Source organism: Microcaecilia unicolor, chromosome 5 (assembly GCF_901765095.1).
Source record: "Microcaecilia unicolor chromosome 5, aMicUni1.1, whole genome shotgun sequence".
NCBI lineage: Eukaryota > Metazoa > Chordata > Amphibia > Gymnophiona > Siphonopidae > Microcaecilia > Microcaecilia unicolor.
Window position 1 is genome coordinate 47,158,674 of NC_044035.1, and position 24,129 is coordinate 47,182,802.

Here is a 24,129-nt window from a genome sequence, read left to right on the forward strand (position 1 = left end):
GAAAAAGGCAGGAAATCTAATGAGATGTCTGTACCTCTCGTTAGGGCTGTCTGCTACAAGTTTAAAAGTGAAATGTATTTAAAAAAATAACTAGGGGGCGAAAACGCGCGTCAGGGGTGTCCTTTATTGACGCCCCAGGTCGCTGCTGCTCCCCTCTCCCTCAGCACCAAAAGAAAAAAAAAAAAAAATCAGGAGGGGGCAAGGGTGCTCGTCATGAGCATCCTGTATGGACACCTTGCCCCCCCCCCCCCCCCCCCCCGCACGAAAAAAACTCAAATTTTAGCAGCCCCAGCTCCGGGCTGGCCCTCCTCCCTTCCTGTGTCTTCTCCCACACTAGCTCCGCCTCCCGCCATGCTCCGGTCCCGTGCCCCGCCCCCCCCTTTGGTCGTGGCTGCCGCTCCCCCCCTCCAAGGACCCCCCCCTTTGCCTTACCGTAGTTTACCTACGTCAGAGGAGGGCGGGCCCAGGAAGAAAGAAGGGACGTCTGAGGAGGCCTTCTGACTCGCCGATCAGCTGTTCTTGCCCGTGCAGCAGAGGTGAGAGGCGCTGCACGGGCCGGTAAGGCAAAGGGGGGGGGGGGGGGGGGGCACGGGACCGGAGCATGGCAGGAGGCGGAGCTAGTGTGGGAGAAGACACAGGAAGGGAGGAGGGCCGGCCCGGGGCTGCTAAAATTTGAGTTTTTTCGTGCCGGGGGGGGGGGGGGGGGGGGGGGGCAAGGCGTCCATACAGGACACTCCTCACGAGCGCCTTTGCCCCCCCCCCACCCTTTTTTTATTTTTGTTTTGAATTGGGAGCCATGTGCTTGTGTTTTGGCTGTTTGTGGCATGCGCAGAGCAGCTAACATAATGATTGGCTGCTCTGCGCATGTTTTGGGGGGCAATTACCGACGTGTATTGTGATTCTTTGATACATTGTACTTTTCAATACCGATCCGAGCATGTGTGACTTGTTGTTTTGGTGAATTCTTCGTTTTTAAAAAATCGTTAGGGACTTTAACGATTTAGATTTTTTAACGTTTGCTTGATGCATCTGCCTCTTAGTGCGTTCAACATCTTACTACTACTTATTTCTATAGTGCTACTTGACATATGCAGCGCTGTACAATGGACATGAAGAGAGCTTACAATCTAATTAGGACAGACAAACAGGACAAATAAGAGATAAGGGAATTACTAAGGTGGGAATGATAAAACATGGGTATTGAACGAGTAAGGATGGTTAGGAGTTAAAAGCAGCATGAAAACGGCTTTTAGCCTAGATTTGAAGATAGCCAGAGATGGAGCTTGACATACCAGCACAGGAAGTCTATTCCAGGCATATGGTGCAGCAAGATAAAAGGAACAGAGTCTAGAGGTAGCAGTGGAGAAGAAGGGTGCAGATAAGAGTGATTTACCCAGTGAACAGAATTCCCAGAGAGAGTGTTGGGAGAGATAAGAGTGGAGAGGTACTGAGGAGCTGAACTAATCTAGTTCTTGGTCTCCTCATCCCCCTTCTTCTTCCAAAGACTGATCACAAAGAAGGGAGGGGACAGCTACAGGGCAAGCCAGGTCTTCCTTTGCCACCACAGAGGAGGAGGTACCCATCTTCTGTTCAGAAATGCATGGACACTATATAGCCACAGGTTCCAAAATCAACAGTTAAAGTATGGGATGGCAGAGGAGGGTCAGCTGATGTGCAACAACCTTTTGTCTTTCCCTTGTTGTATGACGAACATGGATAGAAGGGAGAGAAGACTGGAAAGAGGCTAGAGGGCCAGTTAGTACGGATAGTGAGTGAACAAAGGTTGGGGGGGGGGGGGGGGAGAGAGCAGGCAAGCAAGCTTGGAGAGAAAGACACACAAACAGAACAAACTGTGGGGGGATGGGAGATGAAACTAGAGTTGGAGAGTAAAGGCGGAGGAACAAGTGATAAATAGGGGAGCTGTTAAGCCTGGGATGAAAGGGAAATGGGACTTGATATACCGCCTTTCTGAGGTTTTTTGCAACTACATTCAAAGCGGTTTACATATATTCAGGTACTTATTTTGTACCAGGGGCATTGAAGGGTTAAGTGACTTGCCCAGAGTCACAAGGAGCTGCAGTGGGAATCGAACTCAGTTCCTCAGGATCAAAGTCCACTGCACTAACCACTAGGCTACTCCTTCTGCACAACACACACACGTTAGAAATAAAACATACAAAATTTTAGTATGTTGTGCACACATTTCTAACATTTTCCTGTGTATAATTTAGTTATGCACTAAATCCAGGAGAAGTACATGCACAGTCAAGCTTCAGACTCCATGTCTAAATATGCAAAGACAAAGGTCAGTGAATAACGGCACCGAGAGGATGGGATTTTCATAAAGGGAAGCTGGCAGAACAGAAAAAATGGTCATTATAAGTGCTGTATTATATACTCTATTAGGGAAGTATACGATTGCTGAAGGACTGAGGGGGCTGTGGCTCAATAGGGGACGCACCATGTAGCCTCTTGTACTTCTCCCCCTTCCCCCTAGTCGTCAATATAGCCTGCAGGCGCTAAAGTCTGCACAGCTGCCCCCACTATAATTTGTTAGGGGTGGTGGATTTTTATTTCAAAAAGTTGGCAACCCTATGAAGTTTGATTCTAAATATTAATTTTTGAGATCTATCACAGAAGATATAGAAGATAAAACTATCTTGGCAAGAAATCATAATAGAAACCCCCGTTTAGAAACTGTATTGTATCCTATTTTGTTACGCTAGGCTCCACAGATGTTTGTGATGTAGATTTATACAAGATACAGCGTGTTACTATGTGTTTGTACACTGTAATTTTGTGTGATTGTTTTAGATGGCTTTGTACATCTATGTTGGGCCAGGAGGGAAACATAGAAATGTTTTAATTATAGCAGGCTCCAGCCTAGAGCATTTAGTGAAACTATAAAGCATTGGGACTTGACATTTGAAGGTTCTCCTTATCAGTATGTAGACAAGCCATATTAGAGCCTCAGAATATCAAGACTACCCAAGTTTGGGACAGCAACTTTGCAAGAAACTCGAAACAGAGAAGCCACACATGGAATTCTTGATCCCTCCTCCTTCCCCCTCCTGCAAAAGACAGACATGCATATGTAGATAACCTATGTAGTCAAGCCACACCTACATCACCAAGTATGCCTATCAGTGGCATTTCCCCATGATCTTTCTTCCAGACACCTACAAAAAGTTATTACCCATATAAATGAACAACGCAAGAAAGTTATTAGAGGAGCAGAGTAACTGACTGGTTTCAGACTTCTAATCCTTTCATTCTTGATGCCTGAGTGGAGAATAAAGTCCTGATCTTGAGAACTAGCCAGATATATTCTAGGGCCATCATTTACTGCATCTCTCTAAAGAATATAACTTATATATTATTGTAACATTCGGCATTCAATGGCTGCACACATTTCATGCATGCTTTACACTGGCCAAAATTAATGTAGTTAAAATTAAAATAAGTATATATTCCTTTTCAGTTTCACTTTTATCAGAGAAAGATCTTTCTGAATTAAAATGACTTACAAAGGATTTAATTTAAATTAGTTGGATTTAAATCAAAGCTGCAGACCAAGGCAAGGAAAAAGCGAAAACAAAAAAACAAAGTTGTGGTAGGTTCTTTTCTGCTGTATCGGATTCATGACTGTCTTATCACAGAAATCAGATTGCATCAATGCCTTAGCAGTGAAATAGTAAGGCAGTAACAAATAAGTGTTCCTCAGCCTAGTCTTAGCTCAGCCCTCCTTCCAAAATGTTTCTTAGCAGCTTCGTTTCATTTACATACCGCCCTTATCTGGAGCAGTGTACATAGACATTCATAAAATAAATCAACAACTCAAAATATAACGAAAGCCAAATCAGCTGCCTAGGTCACCGTTTAGCCAGTGCCAACAAGTGCCACTTACAGTTTCTTTTACAAGTTAAAGGTTAACAGTATCACAAAGTCTTATACAAGTAAATGGGATACATAAAAACATGCACCCACTCTACACGTCAGACGAGACAAAACAGCAAGTATGGTAGACCACCACTAAAGAAATGTATGGTAACAATTCCATATTATACGATATAGTATCTGAAAGGACAACCAAAACCCTATTCTAGTTCTGTACTTTACCTCTATCAAAGATGACAAGTCAATGCCTCACCTGCTTCTTTAAGACCGGTTTGATGGGAGTGATCATCCCCTCTTCAATTTCTGAATCATAATCAGATCCTTCTGAATCATAATCCAATTCTTCTGAATCATCAAAATCAGATTCCTCTGTATCCTCCACATCATCATGCACTGCAGGAAACGAACCAGACAAGTTACTTTCAGTCAGAAATGCAGGTGTCTACCCGAATTTGGGGGAGGGGGGACAGCAGGGTGCCAAATGAAGAACTGAACCGAAAGCCAATAGAATACCAAAACATGCTAAAGTTTTACTTCTTTCCCACAAATAGGTATAGGCAGGGTAAATTCTTTGAAGTCACTGCACTTCCGAGGTGTAAGTTCCCTCCCTCCCCTATCTCCCCTGTCTTCCAAATCATGCTATACAGACCCACTCACCAATTTGTTGAATAATTTAGAAAAACTCTCCTGGCTAAATTACACAGAATAATTCTTTGATTACCTTTAAACTTTGTGTACTTGTTTAATCAAATTTTGTACAGTTTATTACCTTGCTATATGATAAAAACCTGATAGAACTGCCTTTACAAAATGCTTTTCCTACATCTAGGGACTATCTCATCCTTCATTACCCAAGTTTAAGAACCTCCATTATGGAGTGGAGGAGTGGCCTAGTGGTTAGGGTGGTGGACTTTGGTCCTGAGGAACTGAGTTCAATTCCCACTTCAGGCACAGGCAGCTCCTTGTGACTCTGGGCAAGTCACTTAACCCTCCATTGCCCCATGTAAGCCGCATTGAGCCTGCCATGAGTGGGAAAGCGCGGAGTACAAATGTAATAAATAAATAAAAAAAAAGTTATAAATCTATTCAAAATGCAGGCTTTACCTATTAAGGTACAAAGATATTGAATTCTCTGCCTAATCCATTAAGATACATCAACAGTTACTTCTTAGTCTGTAAGCTGTTGAAAGCATTTTTATTTTAATAAATCCTTTACTTACACTAGTAACTGTTAGCTCTCGGGCATGCTTAGAACCTTACTCTTGTTATTCAATAGTAGTGAAGTCTGAATACTGTATTACTACTACATATGCTATCACTAATTGTATTGTACACATTTTGCAAATGTTTGCTAGCCACATTGAACCCAAACTTGTTTGGGATAATGCGGGATATAAGTGTCAAACAATTTTTGTCCCATGTCCTAGGGGATAACAGAAAATTAAAGCCTATAGATCAGTTAGCCAACTATGTTTCATTGAATCAACAGCACTACAGGCAAAGCATAGTACTAAAGTTTGAGAGCTTTTTGCCACTGCTGGGGAGGACCAGTTCTCAATATCTACGCTACATGAAGCACTGATCCAGATCTTTCCAAGTTAAAGCAGAAATGGTGGTGTGATGATTTAGAGATCTGTTGACTCTTGGGTCAGGTGACCCTCAGGGAGAGGAATGCTGGCTTCGGCCTAATCCTTGATAAGCCTTTCCTTGACTGAGAGATGCCCAGCTCTCCCATCGACTGCCTTTCAGGTGCTGTGGAGGACTTTTGCAGCTCATCTGCATATCCTCACAACCTTCTTCGGTTTGACTCCCAGGTCCATTCTGATCCATTCAGGGCCTCCGCTCAGGTGCCACGCGCCAGGGTATTTTCTCTATACATTTATATTTTCTCCCAGTTACTACTTATGGCTCCAGTACACTTGATCTTCTTGGTACTGTCACTTCCTAATCTGTTTCTCCATCTGAAACCACTGTGCACTGTGAAGAGTTATGCTAGCCCTTGCTCTTCTTGGTACTGTCACTTCCTAATCTGTTTCTCCATCTGAAACCACTGTGCACTGTGAAGAGTTATGCTAGCCCTTGCTCTCAGTAAAATACAGGCCAATAGCTCATAATAAGAGCTAGGCTTCTTAAAATCAAAATTATATCTGATACAAAAGAGAGCTAGCTTGTAAGAATCAGTGATCACCTTTGACACAGTTACATTTCACTGTAGCAAGTGCTGAGCTGGCAAGGGAGGGGGGCTTTGCTCCCTGAGACTGGCACCTTCAAGACGTCATGAGCAAGATTGCCATGGTTATGTAGAGATAGTACTGGGTCAGCTGCACCCCGGGTGAGGGGGCTAAGGGAGAGTTTGGGGAACATGCAGTCATCTAATAAGATGCGCTCTGAGCATATCTTGTTTATACTTAAAGCTTGATAGTATGTGAAGTCATTTCGATCAATTGATAAGGTCCAAGAACCCTGGTGACAAAGCTAGGGTCCATTGAAATGAATAAGGTGAAAATAGTATAAAAATGGGAGTCAGAAGGGTATTAGAACAGAAGGAAGGCTACAAGAGAAGGAGGGTGACAGACATGTCGTAGACTGCTGTTCAAACCATATGAATACCTGATTTGCCTGTATTGCTATTGGTAAGATTGAAATAAACTATCTTCTTATATCCCAGCAAGTCCTTCTGATTATGGAGTTCGTTAATTCCTGGACTGTGTAAGAGCAGTCTGGGGGAGTATGAGATCAGAATAGGTGTTGGGAACATGCAAATTATATACAACTGCAGGAACACACTGCCCACCCTCTGCTTTCGTCATCTCACAATCTCTTTTGTCATCTTCCTTCTTCTCAGCTCTCAACCTTTTCTTCCATCCATTAAGCCATCTCCTTTCTTAGTACGTCTCACCTTCGTTTCCGTCATCATACCTCTCCTACTCTTCCCCGTACTTTCTTGCTCCTTCTCCTGCTTTCCTCTGGGGATATCAATCTCCATCCTGGTCCTCCACTTCAGCTCTCATCCTATTCCTGCAAGTCACACCGTGATGTCGCCAATCTAATTTCTGTTCCTGTCCTCCTCCCTTGCCTCTCTCATGTGCCCTGTGGAATGCCCGCACTGTCTACTACTACTACTTAACATTTCTAGAGCGCTACTAGGGTTACGCAGCGCTGTACAATTTAACAAAGAGAGACAGTCCCTGCTCAAAGAGCTTACAATCTAATAGACAAGTGAACGGTCGGCCCGATAGGGGCAGTCTGGATTCACTGATCGGTAAGGGTTAGGTGCCGAATGCAGCATTGAAGAGGTGGGCTTTAAGCAAAGACATGAAGACGGGCAGGGAGGGGGCTTGGCGTAAGGGCTCAGGAAGGTTGTTCCAAGCATAGCGTGAGGCAAGGCAGAATGTCTGCAACAAACTTTCCTATATCTACGACCTCTCTCTCTCGTACTCTCCATCTGCTTGCCCTGAGAATTGGCTTTGCCCCAAAGACTCTGCTTCAGCTGCAACCCTATGTCATGGAGGTTACCTTTTCTCCCATACTCCTTGCCCGGCTGGCCGTGGAGGTGCTGTCGGGCTACTACTTTCACCCTCCTGTAGATTTCAACCTCTTCTTCCGCCTCAGTCTCACCGATTTTCATCCTTTGAAGTCACTCCATCCGTCTATTCACTCCTCTGCCTCTCCAAGTAGCAGTCATTTATCGACCTCCTGATAAGCCCCTTTCTTCCTTTCTCACTGACTGACGCCTGGCCTTCCTTCTTTCTTGAGCCTTCATCTCATTCTTGGGGATTTTAACATTCATGCTAATGATCCCTCCGACTCTTATGCTTCTCAGTTTCTCGCTTTAACATCCTCTTTCAATCTTCAACTGTGCTCCACTACCAACCACTCAGAATGGCCACTGTCTTAACCTTATCCTCTTCTCAAACTGCTCATTCTGCAGTTTGTGCCTCAGCTCTTCCCATCTCTGACCATCATCTGATAACTTTCACACTTAAAATACCCTCCTCCCCAGTACCGTCCAATCTTAACCAATACATTTAGGAATCTTCAGGCTATTGACCCTTCTACTTTGTCCTCCAGTGTTTCAAATCTCTTCTCTACCACTATGTTATCCAAGTCTGTCAATGAGGCTGTCCCTATAATACTATTCTCTCCTCTGCTCTGGATACTCTTGCTCCTCCCATTCCCCATTCTGTAAGGCGTACCAAACCCCAACCTTGGCTGACCTCTAGAATCAGCTACCTATGTTCCTGTGCCCGCTCTACCGAACGCCTTTGGCTGAAATCCCATGCTGACCTCCTTCCAGGTCTGCTCTTTTACTTGCCAAACAAGACTATTACATCCAGTTGACAAATTCTCTTGGCTCAAACCCTCGATGTCTCTTTGCCACACTGAACTCTCTCCTCAAAGTGCGATCACCTCCAACTCCCCCGACTCTGGCTGAGTACTTTCTTGATAAGGTTCACAAGATTAAACTTTAATTCTCAACCAAGTCACCTCCACCTCTCCTTCCCTTAGTCCATTCTCTCAACGCTCCAACCCCTGCCTCCTTTTCTGAAATCACTGAAAAGGAAACTGCACATCTTCTTTCCTCAAACCTAACTACCTGTTCTCTGATCCTATTCCCACCCATCTACTTAACACTCTCTCTCCTACTGTCATCCCTTTTATCTGTCATATCCTCAATCTTTCACTTTCCACTGTGACTGTTCCTGATGCCTTAAAAAACCTTCATTGGACCCTACCTGTCCTTCCAACTATCGCCCCATCTCTCTCCTCCCTTTCGTATCCAAGATATTTGAAAGTGTTCACTGCCATTGTCTTGACTTTCTTTCATGTCAAGCTATTCTTGATCCACTTCAATGTGGCTTTCGCCCTCTTCATTCAACTGAAACAGCGCTTGCTAAAGTCTCCAATTACCTGTTCCTGGCCAGATCCAAAGGTCTCTATTCTATCCTCATCCTTCTTGATCTGCTGCTTTTGACACTGTTGATCACGGCCTACTCCTTGATACGCTGTCCTCACTTGGATTTCAGGGCTCTATTCTTTCCTGGTTTTCTTATCTCTCCCATCATACTTTTAGTGTATACTCTGGTGGATCCTCCTCCACTTCTATCCCACTGTCAGTTGGTGTACCTCAGGGATCTGTCCTGGGACTTCTTTTCTCCATCTATACTTCTTCCCTTGGTGCTTTGATCTCATCCCATGGTTTTCAGTAACATCTTTATGCTGATGACTCCCAAATCTACTGCTCCACACCAGAAATCTCAGCAAGAGTCCAGGCCAAAGTATCAACCTGTCTGACATTACTGCCTGCATGTCTCACCGCCATCTGAAACTAAACATAACCAAGAATGAGCTTCTTATCTTTCCCCCATTCTCTATTTCTGTGCATAACACTGTCATCCTCCCTGTCTCATCAGCTCTTAACCTTAGGGTCATCTTTGATTCCTCTCTCTCCTTCTCTGCACATATTCAGCAGACTGCTAAAACCTGGCATTTCTTTCTCTCTATCACCAAAATTTGCCCTTTCCTTTTGAGCACACTACCAGAACCCTCATCCGCACTCTTATCACCTCTCGCTTAGACTATTGCAACTTGCTTCTCACGTCTCCCACTTAGCCATCTTTCTCCTCTCCAATCTGTTCAGAATTCTGCTGCACAACTTATATTCTGCCAGTGTTGCTATGCTCATATTAGCCCTCTCCTCAGGTCACTTCCCTGGCTCCCTATCCATTTCTGCATACAATTCAAACTCCTCTTATTGACTTATACGTGCATTCACTCTGCAGCTCCTCAGTACCTCTCCACTCTCATCTCTCCCTACACTCCTCCCCGGGAACTCAGTTCACTGGGTAAATCTCTCTTATCTGCACCCTTCTCCTCCACCGCTAACTCCAGACTCCATTCTTTTTATCTTGCAGCACCATATGCCTGGAATAGACTTCCTGAGCCAGTACGTCAATCTCTTACCGTCTTCAAATCTAGGCTAAAAACCCACCTTTTTGATGCTGCTTTTAACTCCTAACCCTTACTCACTTATTCAGTATCCTTTATCATCCCCACCTTAGTAATTCCCTTATCTCTTATTTGTCCTGTTTGTCTGTCCTAATTAGATTGTAAGCTCTGTCGAGCAGGGACTGTCTCTTCATGTTCAAGTGTACAGCACTGCGTACGTCTAGTAGCGCTATAGAAATGCCAACTAGTAGTAGTCTTGACCTTTCAACTTTAAATTGGGAGAATTCCGAGTCTCACTGCAGACCTACAGGAATCTCAGTTCCGCATATTGCATTGTGCTCATCTCATGCAGGCAGTTTAAAATCAGGAAGGTAGACTCACCTCTATGCCAAAAGTGTCATTTAGCTTTCAATACATTCTTTCATGCTTTGTGGGTATGCCATAAAATACAAACATTTCTGGAAATCAGTACTCTTTATTTGGAGAGCATTTTTACAGTTTTCTATTCTGTTTTTACCGGTGGGAATCCTTTTGGATCATTTTGAGATTTTTGTGGTGCGGGGAGGGGGGGGAAGGTTACCAGGAAGGCTAGACTGTTACAAAAAAAAAATTGGAAGGGTTTGGACAGTGCCCGATTTGCCTTTTTAGGCTTAGTGTAATAAACTCCATGCTTCGATGCTGTTTGAAGAACTACAGCTCAGACTTCCCTTAAACATAAAAAAATCTTTCTTTCTGTGTGGGAAGTATATATACAAACTTGTCACCCAGAGTCCGTAGTGGGATTGACTCTTTGAAGCATAAGAGATCCAGATGTGGTTTACCTTTGGATTTTTCTGTTACTGACAGTAGTCTTTCAGGGGATCATAAGAACACAGGCCTTCTGAATGGGTCCTTTTTTTGTTTCTGGATCTTGTTGTAATAGGGAGGGGAGAGTTTTTATAAAAGCAAATGTAGATGACTTACACAGTTTGTGTATTTTTCTCATGTGCTTTGTCATCAACAAACATGTTTTAAACATACAAAAGATAATTAAAGAAACCCTCTAGGGGATATTACTATTCAAATATGAACTAAAATAAATGGTGTTAGGTATTCATTTTTAACACTTGCTTTAAAATTAGAATTCCTTTATTCTTACCCTGAGAGAACCGCTATGGTTGTGGAAATCTGCTCAAAGACTGAACACTTCTTTCACCACTTCCCTCGCCAACAAGAGTAAGAGAGTCTTCATGTGCTCGCCAATGAATCTTCCAGACTCTAGAAGATTTGCTAGCATGCACAAACACCGTCTCACTCTGATTCGCTGGCACTAGGTCAGGTGACCTCTAGATGCTGCTGGATCGTGCAGAAGAGAGGCCACCCTGTTCATCAGCCTAGGCCTGGTTTCCCAGTGCACCTGCACTGAAACAAGCGAGGAGGAGGAGCTGGCGCAAGACTCAACTGACTCAAACCACCTGGTGGTAGGTGACAGCAAGGCTAGCAATGGCATACATCCAGGAGAACCCTGCAGGAACCGCTTCAGATCCTGTGCAGGTCTCTAAAAAAGGGCCAGATACGGGACATCCGCGGGTACTATGGACTTAAGGAAGTTCTGTTAACTCTTTTTTTTTATTTTATTTTAATAAAGAGTTGAGAGAGGACCCAGAGAACAGAAAAATAAATAAAAGTGGATATGGTCCCTCTATATATAAAAGCAAGAGGGAGTTGCTTTCATATATACAGAAAAGTTTGACTTCTATTTAATTTAATGGCAATGCTGCTAAAACAAACTAGTGCAGTTTCCAATATCCAGGATGAGGCGGCATGGTGCAGTTTCTAGTATCCAGGATCTGAGGCAGCGTCATTTTAATAGAGGAAGGTCTTGTCTGAGGAACGATTAATTTCTTCGACTGGCTGATCAGAACTACACTGAGGGATGGCACTCGCAGCATAATGCACAAAGCTTACGTGATGGGAATGTTTGCTTTACACCGATAGTCTTGTTATTAAGCGAGTAATGCGTAAAGGGGTTTTCCATGGCTCTAACGTGTGCCATTAGCAGCCACCGAGAACCCCATGCAAATGTATTACAATGAGGTCATTACTATTCTGACAAGCATTCCAGGGGATGCACAGCTTGAGAGCACCTAGCTTTAATGAGCAAGTTGTATGGCTGCTCTGGAGCTGTTGAGAAGTACAACCCTGCTTGTCCTTCCTATTTCTCCTCTCCCTACACCCCCCCCCCCCCATTTTGCATATTCCCTGGTCAAGTTAACCCTGCTGATCCTGCCCCCAAGATTCCCTGATGGTCCGGTGGACCCTGCACACCAAAGATCTACCCTAGTGGTCTAGTATGCCCCTTCCCTGCTCGTACCTTAAAAACGGAGGCAGGAGCAACAGATCCTGCCTCAGGCCCGGCCACTTCCAAAATGGCGGTGCCCAGTCTGCCACCATTTTGGAAGTGGCAGGGGTCGAGGCAGGAAGGGTTGCTCCTGTCTACAACATTTTTAATGGTACGAGCAGGGAAGGGGTTTACTAGACCACTAGGGTAGATCTTTGGTGTGCAAAGGGGGATCTGTATCTTATTTTGCATGTGATCCACTTTGTGCATTGGTCGGTTTGCGACTCGGTAAATTTTACCGAAGCAGCTGTATTTTACGGCTGCCTTCGTGCACTGGACCCTAAATGTGGTGTACTTAGATTTCAGCAAAGCCTTTGACATGGTTTGCCATAGGTAGCTTATAAACAAATTTGACCATCCTTGGTATGTGAATGGCTGGATTAGAAACTGGTTTAATGGGAGGCAAAAAAAAAAAGTAGTGGTAAAATACAGTCACTCTGAAGATAAGGGTGTTACTGATGATATGGGATACAAATGTAACAAATAAATAAATATGCGCAGAGATCAACCCTGGGTTTGGTTCTTTTCAAAATGTAAGGGGCATTGCTGAAGGCTGTTAGGTAAGGTATGCCTCTTGGTAGATGATACTCCAAATCTACAGTGGGGCAAACACCCTGGGAGATATGGATAACATGAGAAGGGATTTAGAAAAGCCTGAATAGTCTAGATTTTGGCAGCTAAAGTTTAATGCTACTAAATGGTTGTGCACTTAAGACTGCAAAAACCTAAGCAGTGGTGCAGTATAGAGGATGAAATACTTTGATGCACAAAACAAAAGCAGGACCTGTGGCTGTCCGATCATCTTAGTGGCCAAACAGGTAGAAAAGGCAATACCAAAATCCAGAAAGATCGTTGGGTGAACAGGGAGATGAATGGCCAGCAGGAAAGGTAATAGCACTTCTGTATAAGTCCCTGGCAAGACCTCATTTGGAGTACTGTGCACAATTCTGAAGACTACAGCATCAAAAGAAACAGGATGGAATCAGACCAGAGATCAGCTGCTAAAATGGTCAGTGGTCTTTGTCAAAGCATATGGAGAACAGACTTAAGTTCTCAATATATGTTTTGGAAGATGGGAAATATGAGGAGGCATCTTAGTTACAGAAATATTTACAGCCTTGATTCTAGGCAGGGTACATCAACCTCAGGAGTATTAAACTGATCCAAAGGCACACTGAAATTTAAAAATACTTTTAAGAACTATAAAGGCTTTTAATGCTTCTCATATTGCATGGCAGACAGTTCCCAAAGTTTTGAGCCAGTAATGTAAAAACAGTCGATCTGTATTCTTCTAAAAATACTGATCAAAAAGAAGGTACATCAATAAGATCTTGTGAAGCAAATGTTGAACGTGAGGGGTTGATATATATGGAGGCTTTCACCTAAATTTCTCTATGGCATAAATGCGCAGGGAGGCAGGCCTATTTCAAATGAAAGTAGGGCTGCATTTCAATTAAAATTTTCAACAGTCAGAGCATAGCCGGCTGTCCATTGGGGGGGGGGGGGGGAGCCACATATTTTCTCTTGCATATCATACCTTGCTGGTCTGATGGGGATATCGAAACCACTTAAAGAAATCTACTGCCAAGGCAGCCCCCTTCCTCCTTGTGCTGCCTCAGGAGCAAGTCAATCAGTGGGGTGCCTCCAGTTGCTGATGCCAGCACTCCCCGAGCATGCATGAGCATGCTTGGGGAGTGCAATCGTTGGTGGCTAGAAGCACCCTGATGACTTCCTCGCTCCAGAGGCAGTATGAGGAGGAAGAGGGCGATTCAGACACTGGATTTCTTCAGCTGGTGGGCCTTCACCCAGTCTCATATGTGGCCTCTCCTCCTCACCCATTCTCTCTCTCAAAATGTGCCTCCCCTCCCGCGATTCTCTGTTCTCCACACCCTTGCCCGCTCAGTTGGTCCAACATCGCTCCCGGACCGCCGACGGCTCTCCCCTCCCAGTTTACTTTTTTATTTACACTAAACTATTCACCCAGAAGCAGAGTATTGAAATGCTGCCTCGGCCTGCACTGAGCCTTTCCTCCTGACCCATCCTGTCCCCTTCTGAAAACAGAAGTTGCATCAGAAGGGAATGGGATGGGTCAGAAGGAAAGCCCCAGTGAAGGCCAAGGCAGAGTTTCGATATGCTGCCGCATGAATACTTTACTGCAAATAACAAAGGTAAACCTGGAGGGGAGAGCCACCAGCGGTCTGGGAGGGGAGGAAGAGATGCTCAACCGGGCAGACAACTATTTTTTTTTTTTTTTAACTGCAATTAATAACTAACTTGTTAATTGTGATTAACGTGCAATCATAAATGAAAGGAAAGTCTGAAACAAGCAAAGCTGAATTAAGTCATAGGCAACCTAAGCTCATGCCTAAGGAACAGAATTTTTTTTTTTTTTTTGGGGGGGGGGGGGGCAGTCAGATGCACTCAGTACTCAGGAACCTAGAACCACCAACTGTCTGGAATTTTCCAGATTCTATAAAATTTCTACATAAATTGTCTTGAAACCAGAATGATGGCTGAAGTGTGGATATTTTTCAGTGTTCAGCCCTCTATACTTTTTCAATCCTCCACCCCCCCCCCCCCCCGCCCCTTCAGTGAGAGAATGTGGTAAGATCCAGCCAATAGGAAACTGCTCTAGTTACAGGAAGGAGGGGCCAACTGGCAAGTGCAGTAGGGGATGCATTAAACAACTTCTCAGCAGAAGTGGTGAAGACCAAGGATTGTATCTGAATTTAAGAAAGCATGGGACAAGCACAGAGATCTCGGGAGAAGAAGGTATCATAAAGCTTCAGAAATCACTAAGAGAATGATGATCCATAAATGAGGGAGGAAGGGAGTAACTTTAAAGAAGAGGGGAGGAGTACAGGAATGGATAGGGTGGAAAGAAAAGGGGAAAATTTGATGACTACTTTATTAGCCTCTCTCTGTTTAGTTTGTTTAAACGGTATGTTATCTGATTTGTGTATAATGTGTCTGTTGACTGTTTAATTGATTCTGTCATCAATAAAAACTAAAATCATAAAGCTTCAGAATTGGTGTGAATAGGAAGACATGCCTTATGATCTTTATCTGTCATTTTCTATTTTCCTACCTGAATTCAAGAAAGCACATCAATATATATAAATGGCGAGTGTCGTACTCACTCGCAAATGTGCAGTAGAGACCCTCTCTGCCCCGCCCCCGCGTCAATACGTGATGATGAGGGCGGAACAGAGAGGGTCTCTACTGCGCATTTGCCAGGGACACTGCCGTCGCTAACGCTCCCCCCACCCGGAGTCGCCGCTGTCACCCACCTTCCACCCGGTCAGGCCCTCGCTCCGTTATTGAAACAGCGAGGGCACGCAGCACACAGCTCTGCTGAGCTGCCGTCGGCCTTCCATCTTCTTCTCTGCCTGTGTCCCGCCCTCGACGACGTTACGTCACACGAGGGCGGGACACAGGCAGAGAAGAAGGAAGGCCACGGCAGCTCAGCAGTAGAGCTGTGTGCCCTCGCTGTTTCAATAGCGGAGCAAGGGCACGACCGGGTGGAAGGTGGGTGGCAACGGCTCGGGGGGGGGGGGGGGGGGGGGGGACACACACACACACGAACTCGGAGGGGGAGCGGCAGCGGCGAACTCGGCGGCGGGGTGGGGGGGGGCCTTTCAACCCCCCCCTCCTATACTAGCCCGTTTTTACGGGCTGAACGGCTACTATGATCAGAGGGAAAAGAAATTATTTAAGAACTGGGTGGAGGCAGCAGGCTAAGAACCAGGGAAGCCTGCTTCACATCCCACTGTGACTCCTTTATATTGGGCAACTTACTTAAGCCTCCATTACCACAGGTACAAATTATAAAAGCCCTCTGGGGCCAGGAATATACCTACTGTATCTCAATATAACTCACCTTGAGTTACAACTGAAAAAAGGGTATAAAATCTGAAATCCGTTCCCCTTGGTATAGAGGTGCAGACTGACTAGGCCCTTGATTTTCATTTGCCATCACGTTCTAAGACTGTACTACAGAATGACTCTAAGGGTAAAATATTGTAAGATTTATGTCAGAGTGAACAAAGACATCATTTCAGTCTACCAACTGATATCTTGTTCTTCATTCTTCACGGACTAAACCCAAACAGGTGGAATTTCTGGATATAAAACACTTTCCAGCTGATATTCAGCACTGTTAAACCGGCCAGAACTGCTCCTGGCTGGTTAAAATTGCTCTTAACCGAATAAGAAACAATATTCAGCGTGAGACAGCTAGTTTCTATCTGCTTAACGCATAGCAGCTAACCAGCTAGCCATGAATATAGCCAAGATACTTACCCGTAGCAGGTATTCTCCAAGGAGAACAGGCTTCATACGTCTACCCATTGTCCTCGGAGAATCAGTGGTTTGCCGGCTAAGTTTGGTGGCCAAATCAAACTTCCCAAAACCATAATAAGCTTAACTGGCCAGCAATGAATATTGACTTGGCTGGTAAGTTTTAACTGGCCAAACCCCCTCCCCAGATATTCAATGCTGGTCAAACAGCCCAGCACCAAATATCTAGGCTCAGCCTGAATATCAGCCAGTTTAAGAATACTACCATCCTTTCATGTGACTGTCACACAGGCCTCACAATACAATAGAATGCAACCCTAATCTATTCAATTTCCAAGAGAGCTGGATAGTAATTCTGGCCTTCTTCACATTTCGTTAACAGCAGCAAAACTAAAAGTCTCTGCGTGCACTGGGCTGGGTAAAACCACAGACTGAACTTACTCATCCTTAAAAAAAAAAAAAAAAACTCCCACCACAATGGAGTCAGTTGGCAACTCCACGGTTTAAAACATTAGGTTTCCTACTGGGGCTGAGGAAGGAGCTTCTGCTATTTTAACAAATATGAAAAATCCAAGACAGAATACTGGAGTTCATGTTTTCGTAGTCCATCTTGACTCAAATGTGAACTTATCTGCCATAAAGTTTTTCTTCAATTAATGCAACAGCTAAATGGCTGCAGTCCTTCAAGGCAATTTTATGTCTCATCAGGCAGACAAAGCTATTAGCACCAATGAGGTCAGCATCTACAAGGTTTAACAAGAGCAACTGCACTCTGGTCAAAAGGATTCAGGCTGCAAAGAAGCACTAGAGTTCCTAAGTACTTCAATTTTTATTGGAAAGAGCAGTTTGGAGAAAAGAATTCACCTTCTTCCTTATATAACCCATGATAATTATTCTTATGATACTTCCAAAGCTTTCCAGTGCATTCAGATTGTGTAATCTTTGTAAATTCCATTGTGCACCATGAAGATTATTCCAAAAACTATGAAACTCAAAACATAAAACAAACACACACACATCTCTCCCTTAGCATCTTACCAATCAGATGATGTCCAGTGACATAAACTGGACCAGAGCCAGACTTCAATCGGAAAGACACAGGGGGCTGGAGATCGAAGTGTTCCAGATTCACCTAGGAAAGTTTCAGCACAGAGACTTAAAACCCATCTTCAGATGAAGCAAGCAGCTACAAAATTCAGATTAGGGAAAGGGAAATGGGATTTGATATACCACCTTTCTGAGGTTTTTGCAACTACATTCAAAGCGGTTTACATATATTCAGGTACTTATTTTGTACCAGGGGCAATGGAGGGTTAAGTGACTTGCCCAGAGTCACAAGGAGATGCAGTGGAAATTGAACTCAGTTCCCCAGGCTCAAAGTCCACTGCACTAACCATTAGGCTACTCCTCCACTGGATTAGTCTCGGGTGGCTGACCTTCATGGCTATGGCATCCAAATTGTGTGCAATACTGTGTATACAGGAAAAGGCAAAAAGTAGCTATAAAAATCTGTCTTTCTGGCCCTTTAACACACCCATCACATTGATAACATGAAATGCCAGGGGAGTGACCACAGAACATAGGCGCCACAGATGCACACCCATGGGCATGTGTCCAGAGGGGCATGTGTCCAGAGGGGCATGTCTGCTCTCTTTGCAGCTCCCTTCAAGCTGAGGAATAACTGGAAAAAAAAAAAGCTATTTGGGACTCTCTCACATTGTTAAGAGTTTGTTGTGCGATAGTAAGATCAGTGTCCATTAGTATAAGGGCTGTGAAATGGGTAACAGGAAGATTAACAAAGAAGGGTGTTCTCTATTGCTATTAAAACTGTTCATTTAGACACCTCCATTAAAAGAGATCTCAAATTAAGAAATGTTGTCAAAAACAGGTGGAGTTGTCTCAGTGAGCTCTGTGGAACTAGATGTTTGAATCCTGACACACTCACCACCTAAAACAGCCAGAAAATTAATACACCTGTTGAGGCAGGGCCACCGGGGGGGGGGGGGTGCAAAATTCCAAGGGAGCAGAAGCTTCTTCCTGCTACTGTGTGCCAGGACCTGATGACTGAGTTAAACAGGATAACTTGGGTCCCGGCACATAGGAGAATAGGACAACATATCAAGGGAGGAGCAAACATAGAAAGGCAAGGGGAGGGGGGTGCAGTCCTGCCCCAGTCCAGCTGTGTTTCCCAGAGGTGAGGGGGCCGGAGAACAGCAGACTAGATCATCTGTATTAGACCCAAAGGTATTATGATCTGTTCCCTTGGTAGATGTCTCATCACTTGGGGGAGGGGCCAAACTTTGCTTAACTGTAAGAGAATATAGACATTCCTTCATCTGGAGTTTAAGACCTGTTGTGTTCACATCCAGCTCTGTATCGCATGTTCCATATTTTCAATATTACCTCCTAAGAGGTCACAAATTTTGATTCGTGGAGATTAGTGACTAGATGTTTGTCTGTTATGTAGATTTTCATGATACCATGGAAAAGATGCCTAGTTTAGAGGGGGAAGTGAGGAACCAAGGGAAAGAGCAAACAGATTAACAGAAGATTAGGCAGGGCTTTTTTTGAGGGGGTACCGAGTACCAGCACCTTTTCCATTGTCTGTTAAAATTGACCCATGGTCCCCAAGTTCTAATGAAAGAGCTCAGGCTCTACACAATTCTGCCATGTCATAGATTCTGTGACTGGTTGCAGGGGGGCCTGGCTATTGTGGGGTGGGTCCCTCAGTGATCACCCCACCCCTAAAGGGGGGCCCGCCATTTGAGTACTGGCACCTTTTTCGCTAGAAAAAAAAAATGCACTGAGATTAGGTAAACTAGGTGTTAAATCCTGCCTTACAAAAAGGTATATTCTTTTGGAAACTAGACTGGAGGCTGAAAATGCTGTAACTTTATTTTTGAATTTTTCCTTTTGCTCCTCAATATCAGCACTAGAAATGCTAAAACTGTACTGTATGCAGGCATTGTATTTTGTGTCAGGTTTTCTCCCTGTAATAGAAAGCGCCTTCTATGTTCCAGGTTCCATAAGACATCCGAGATCTGAATTGGTGGATTTGACTATAGGGATTGAGACTCGTACAGGAAACCAACCAACCACCACCAATTTGATCAACCTCATTTTAAGAAAATAGTTTTTTACCCTGGTCACAATGCTCCATTTGCTATCCTCATTCCATCAGGTCTCCTAAAGCAAAGTAATACATGTTGTAGACATGTAGCACGCATAGGCCCTGCTGGGGAAGGGAATCCCAGACTTTACACTACAAAATCTAGAGGGCCCGATTCAGGGTGCAAATTAACAGATGTGGGTAGGAGACTGTCATCATCTTTCTCCTGATAATCTGTGGGGACCATATAGTCTGTTGAGCACCTGGACCCAAATGTTTAAACAAGTTGGGTGTAGTATGCCTGGCACTCCATGCACACCCAACATGTTTAAACATTTGGGTCCAGGTGCTCCAGCAGACTAGAATGAGATGTTCCCTAAACACCTTTCCTAGTCAGATTTTTTTTAAAGGCTAGAGGCAGAGATATCTACCTACCTATTGGTATAGCAATTGGTATAGCAATTTCCTTGTTTAGGTGGTTCAGAGCTACAGCTTCCACAATGTTGCTTAGCTGAAATTGGGTGGCGGAGCAGGTGGGGGGAAGAGGGGTTGGTGGTTGGGAGGCTAGGATAGGGGAGGGCAGACTTATACGGTCTGTACCAGAGCCGGTGATGGGAGACGGGACTGGTGGTTGGGAGGCGGGAAATACTACTGGGCAGACTTATACGGTCTGTGCCCTGAAAAAGACAGGTACAAATTCAAGATATGAGTTTATCTTGGGCAGACTAGATGGACCATGCAGGTCTTTTTCTGCCGTCATCTACTATGTTACTATATGTTACTATGTTACCTATCTAATAATCATGAATTTAAGCACAAGGATCACATGAACTGCAATGTGAAACATTAGTTCACGTTACCATAGACTGGCAGGTCAGTTTCAGATTAGCAATTGGTATAGCAATTTCCTTGTTTAGGTGGTTCAGAGCTACAGCTTCCACAATGTTGCATTCATCTTGTACACCTTCCCCAAGACAAACCTAAAAAAAAAACCAAAAAAAAACAAGTTTGAATAGGGGCTAAATGCAAACAGCATATTACTTGCACTTTTTTTTTTAACTGGTTTACTACTACTACTATTAAACATTTCTATAGCGCTACTAGACTTACGCAGCGCTGTACAAATATACATTTTTATAAAAAATATCAGAAATTTTAGCACATTCCCCAGTCATCTACCAACTCGGCTTGAAATCTTTCAGAGATTAGACTTTTAAATGGCCTAGCATTAAGGCTGCCAACTAGATCCAGAATCACCTGACAAGGTTGATCCCACTGGATGCAGGGACTTGTAGTTCTGATTTCTCCATTGTATTCCCTAAGAAACGCAAGGCTACAAGTCCCTTTGTCTAACGGGGTAAGCCCAGGACTGGGATCAACCCTGTCAGGCAATTCTGGATCCAGCTGGCAACCCTAGATAGCACCTACAATAAACTTCTATTACTCTATGAGCTTTCCCCTTGTTAACATGGTGATCATAACATCAAACTCCGCATCTTGTCTTCAACAGCAGCCAATAAGAGTTACAAACATTTGGCAGGATCCCAAAATGTAGATTCAATTCTCACTGCCAACAACCAGAAACAAAGAGGATGTCCAATATTTCTGCCCTGGGCTCTCTCTTCTTCAAATGGAAATGGAATGGTCTCAAAGCTACTTCCTTTACAAAACATATGAAGAAGAGATCTGGCAGGAACGATCCAAGGATAAGGGTCTGAGGAAAGGCTGGTCAACCACTATTTGTCAATAATTGCATATGGCAAATCGAAGATAGTCTCCTTTTCTGGACCACCTCTGCTGATCTCGCAGAGTGTTTTCTCCTGTTTTTCTGTGCTGCAGCAACCACTATTGATTAACAAAGCCCTGTGACTTGCGAACCCAACCTCTAGATTGCACAGATTCCAAGGTACAGAAATCACTTGTGGGAGTGTAAAGTCTGGCTGGTAATCAACGCTCATGACCGGGGGGGGGGGGGGACGACTCTAGATTTCACATGGAGTGGCTTCTCTTGATGCACTAGATTATTAACACAGTGGCCAATGCTTATAGGCTGCACCATCAGCTGTATCCAGAATGGACTGGATATCTATTTACATTGTCCCAGTACAGTCTGCGCCACTACAAGGAATATTCTTGTCCCATTCTTCCTCATATGCAGTCGATGCCAAGATTAGATGGCCTGCAGAAAAGTAGTGGTCTTCCTGGGTCAGTTGAGGCATATCTGTGTCCAGATCGGTGATGCACCCAACTTGATGTAGACAAGTATGAGCAGCCCTCTCTATGAGGATGCTTTGGAGGTGAAATGGTGACTGCTGCAACCTTTGTTCCTGGCATTGTGTACCTTCAGGACTGATGCTTTTTTGCTCAACATTAACATCCCCTGGTACTGGACCTGAAGCAACAGAATCCCTCAATGTTTATAGACAGGTCATGGACAACAGCTGGTCCTTATGACCACTAAGGACATTCACTTTCAAAAGGTGGCTGATGGAACTCCCAAAATTAATGCATCTCCAGTGGTCAATCAAGGTCACAAGTACCTGGCAAGATACAAAAACAGTAAAACATACTTTATGCTGCTTATCCTAGAAATAAGCAGTGGATTTTCCCAAGTCCATATTAATAATGGACTATGGACTTTTCTTTTAAGAAGTTAGCCAAGGGGTTCAAAATGGCCGCCGAGTAGAGCAGACGTGTTACAGACGCTCCTGCGATTTTTTTTTTCCTCTCAAGGCTTCTTGTGTTAGCCATACCTTAAAAATGCCTAAGAGAAGGGGGAAAGCTGCTGCTACAGCCTCCCAGCGGCTTAGTACCCCAACTCGAAGCGGTCCGATAGATTCTTTTTTGCAGCGAGTTTTGGACGCCAGAACGCCGGTGAGCGGCTCGTTGTTGTCTCCTGTGCTGGTTGAAGGAGCGCAGGAGACCTTAGAGCTGGAAGTTTCTCTAAGCCCCGACGCTCGAACACCCCCTCCCCCTCCAATGCCGTGTGAGATTGAAGCTCTAGATATGGCATCTCCGAGTCTTACCCTAGAACGGGGGATAGACGACGGACGACGGGAGACACATGAAGATCACCAAAGAGCTGAATTGAACTCACAGGCTGAAACATCAATCGAGGAGCAAAATGCCTCGACTATGGAAGGAATTTCCTTACAACAAACGGGGGTAGGTGACTTTTCACTTGCAGTTTTTCAAGTTAAACCTCCCGAAGTTACGTTAGACTGTTTGTGGACACTTATTGCAGATTTGGGCAAAGCACTAATTCCTCAGATTCAAAAAGTGAAACAGGAAGTTGTCTGTATAGAGGAGAAGGTAAAGCAATTGAATGTTAAAGTTGAGAAACAAGATAAAGAAGTACAACGACTGCAAGAAGTTCAAAATAATATGGTGAAAGACTTAATTAATTTAAGAAGAAAGGCAGAGACAATGGAAAATTTTTCAAAAAGTAATAACTTGCGATTTATAAATTTTCCTTTGTTGGATAATGTGGCTCCTAGAGAGATGCTGAAAACATACTTTAAAGATATCTTACAGATCAGTGAAGAAAATATACCTCCTCTAGCGCAAGTTTTTTATCTTCCATCTAGACAACAACAAATATTACAAAATCAACCTTTGGATGTTACAGCTTTCTTAGAAACCTCAGACTCTGAACAAGTAATACCAGCCACGTTATTGGCTACAGTTGTTTTGTCTTCTGACAAACTATGGATATTAAAATTGTTTTACAAAAATCGTGAAAAAAATTTTCAAAGGGTTAAAAATTAGTGTATATCCTGATATATCAAAGGACACACAAGTGCGCCGGAAAAGATTTCTTCAAAAAAAGCAGGAAACGATTCAGCTGGGAGCGACTTTCTTTTTAAAATTTCCGTGCAAGTGTCTGGTCACATACCACTCTGAAAAGTTTGTGTTTTATGATCCATCCCAACTCGAGACATTTATTACATCTAGGAAGACTGTTGGAATAGTAATTCCAACTAATGATGTTGTTTGAAATTGGAATATAGTGTCCTCTGTACACTTCTGCCACTCTTTTTGAAATTGTTTATTTCCTATTAATATACCTTCAATGATGTTTGTATTTTGAACTCCCCACTAGTGGACTTGTATTGGTTTGAGGGAATTTTCATGTATGATACATTTTCTTATATTGTAACCTCATTATATCCAATTTTTCTAAACAAGTTTGTAAACTTGAAAAGTTGAAAATCAATAAACAAATTAAACATAAGAAGTTAGCCAAACCTTTTTTAAACCCTGCTAAGCCAACTGCTTTTACTACATTTCCTGGCAACCGAGTTGTCCCCACACAGTACCACAGATGCAGGAACCAATGCAAGTGTGGTTTACTACTTTACAAAGTTCTAGTTATCTAGTTTCTCCATTCTGGGGCTCCATTAGATATCATCTATATGTAAGAATTATGTAAACTGCTTCCCTCAAGGAAAAATATATTTTCCCTGGCTTGTAAGCATTTTGAACTAGTGCTTAA

General features: G+C 43.7%; 1 protein-coding gene across 1 annotated transcript in view; it reads right to left on the minus strand.

Moving 5' to 3' along the window:
• The window catches only part of NPM3 (nucleophosmin/nucleoplasmin 3), a 37,607-nt gene that overhangs the window by 1,242 nt on the left and 12,236 nt on the right, over positions 1-24,129 (minus strand). Inside the window, exons 3-5 of the mRNA XM_030204786.1 lie at positions 20,495-20,614; positions 17,564-17,657; positions 4,151-4,290 (exon numbers count right to left, since the gene is read on the minus strand). Coding sequence (XP_030060646.1) covers positions 4,151-4,290; positions 17,564-17,657; positions 20,495-20,614 — 354 coding nt within the window. The remainder of the gene's footprint in view (positions 1-4,150; positions 4,291-17,563; positions 17,658-20,494; positions 20,615-24,129) is intronic.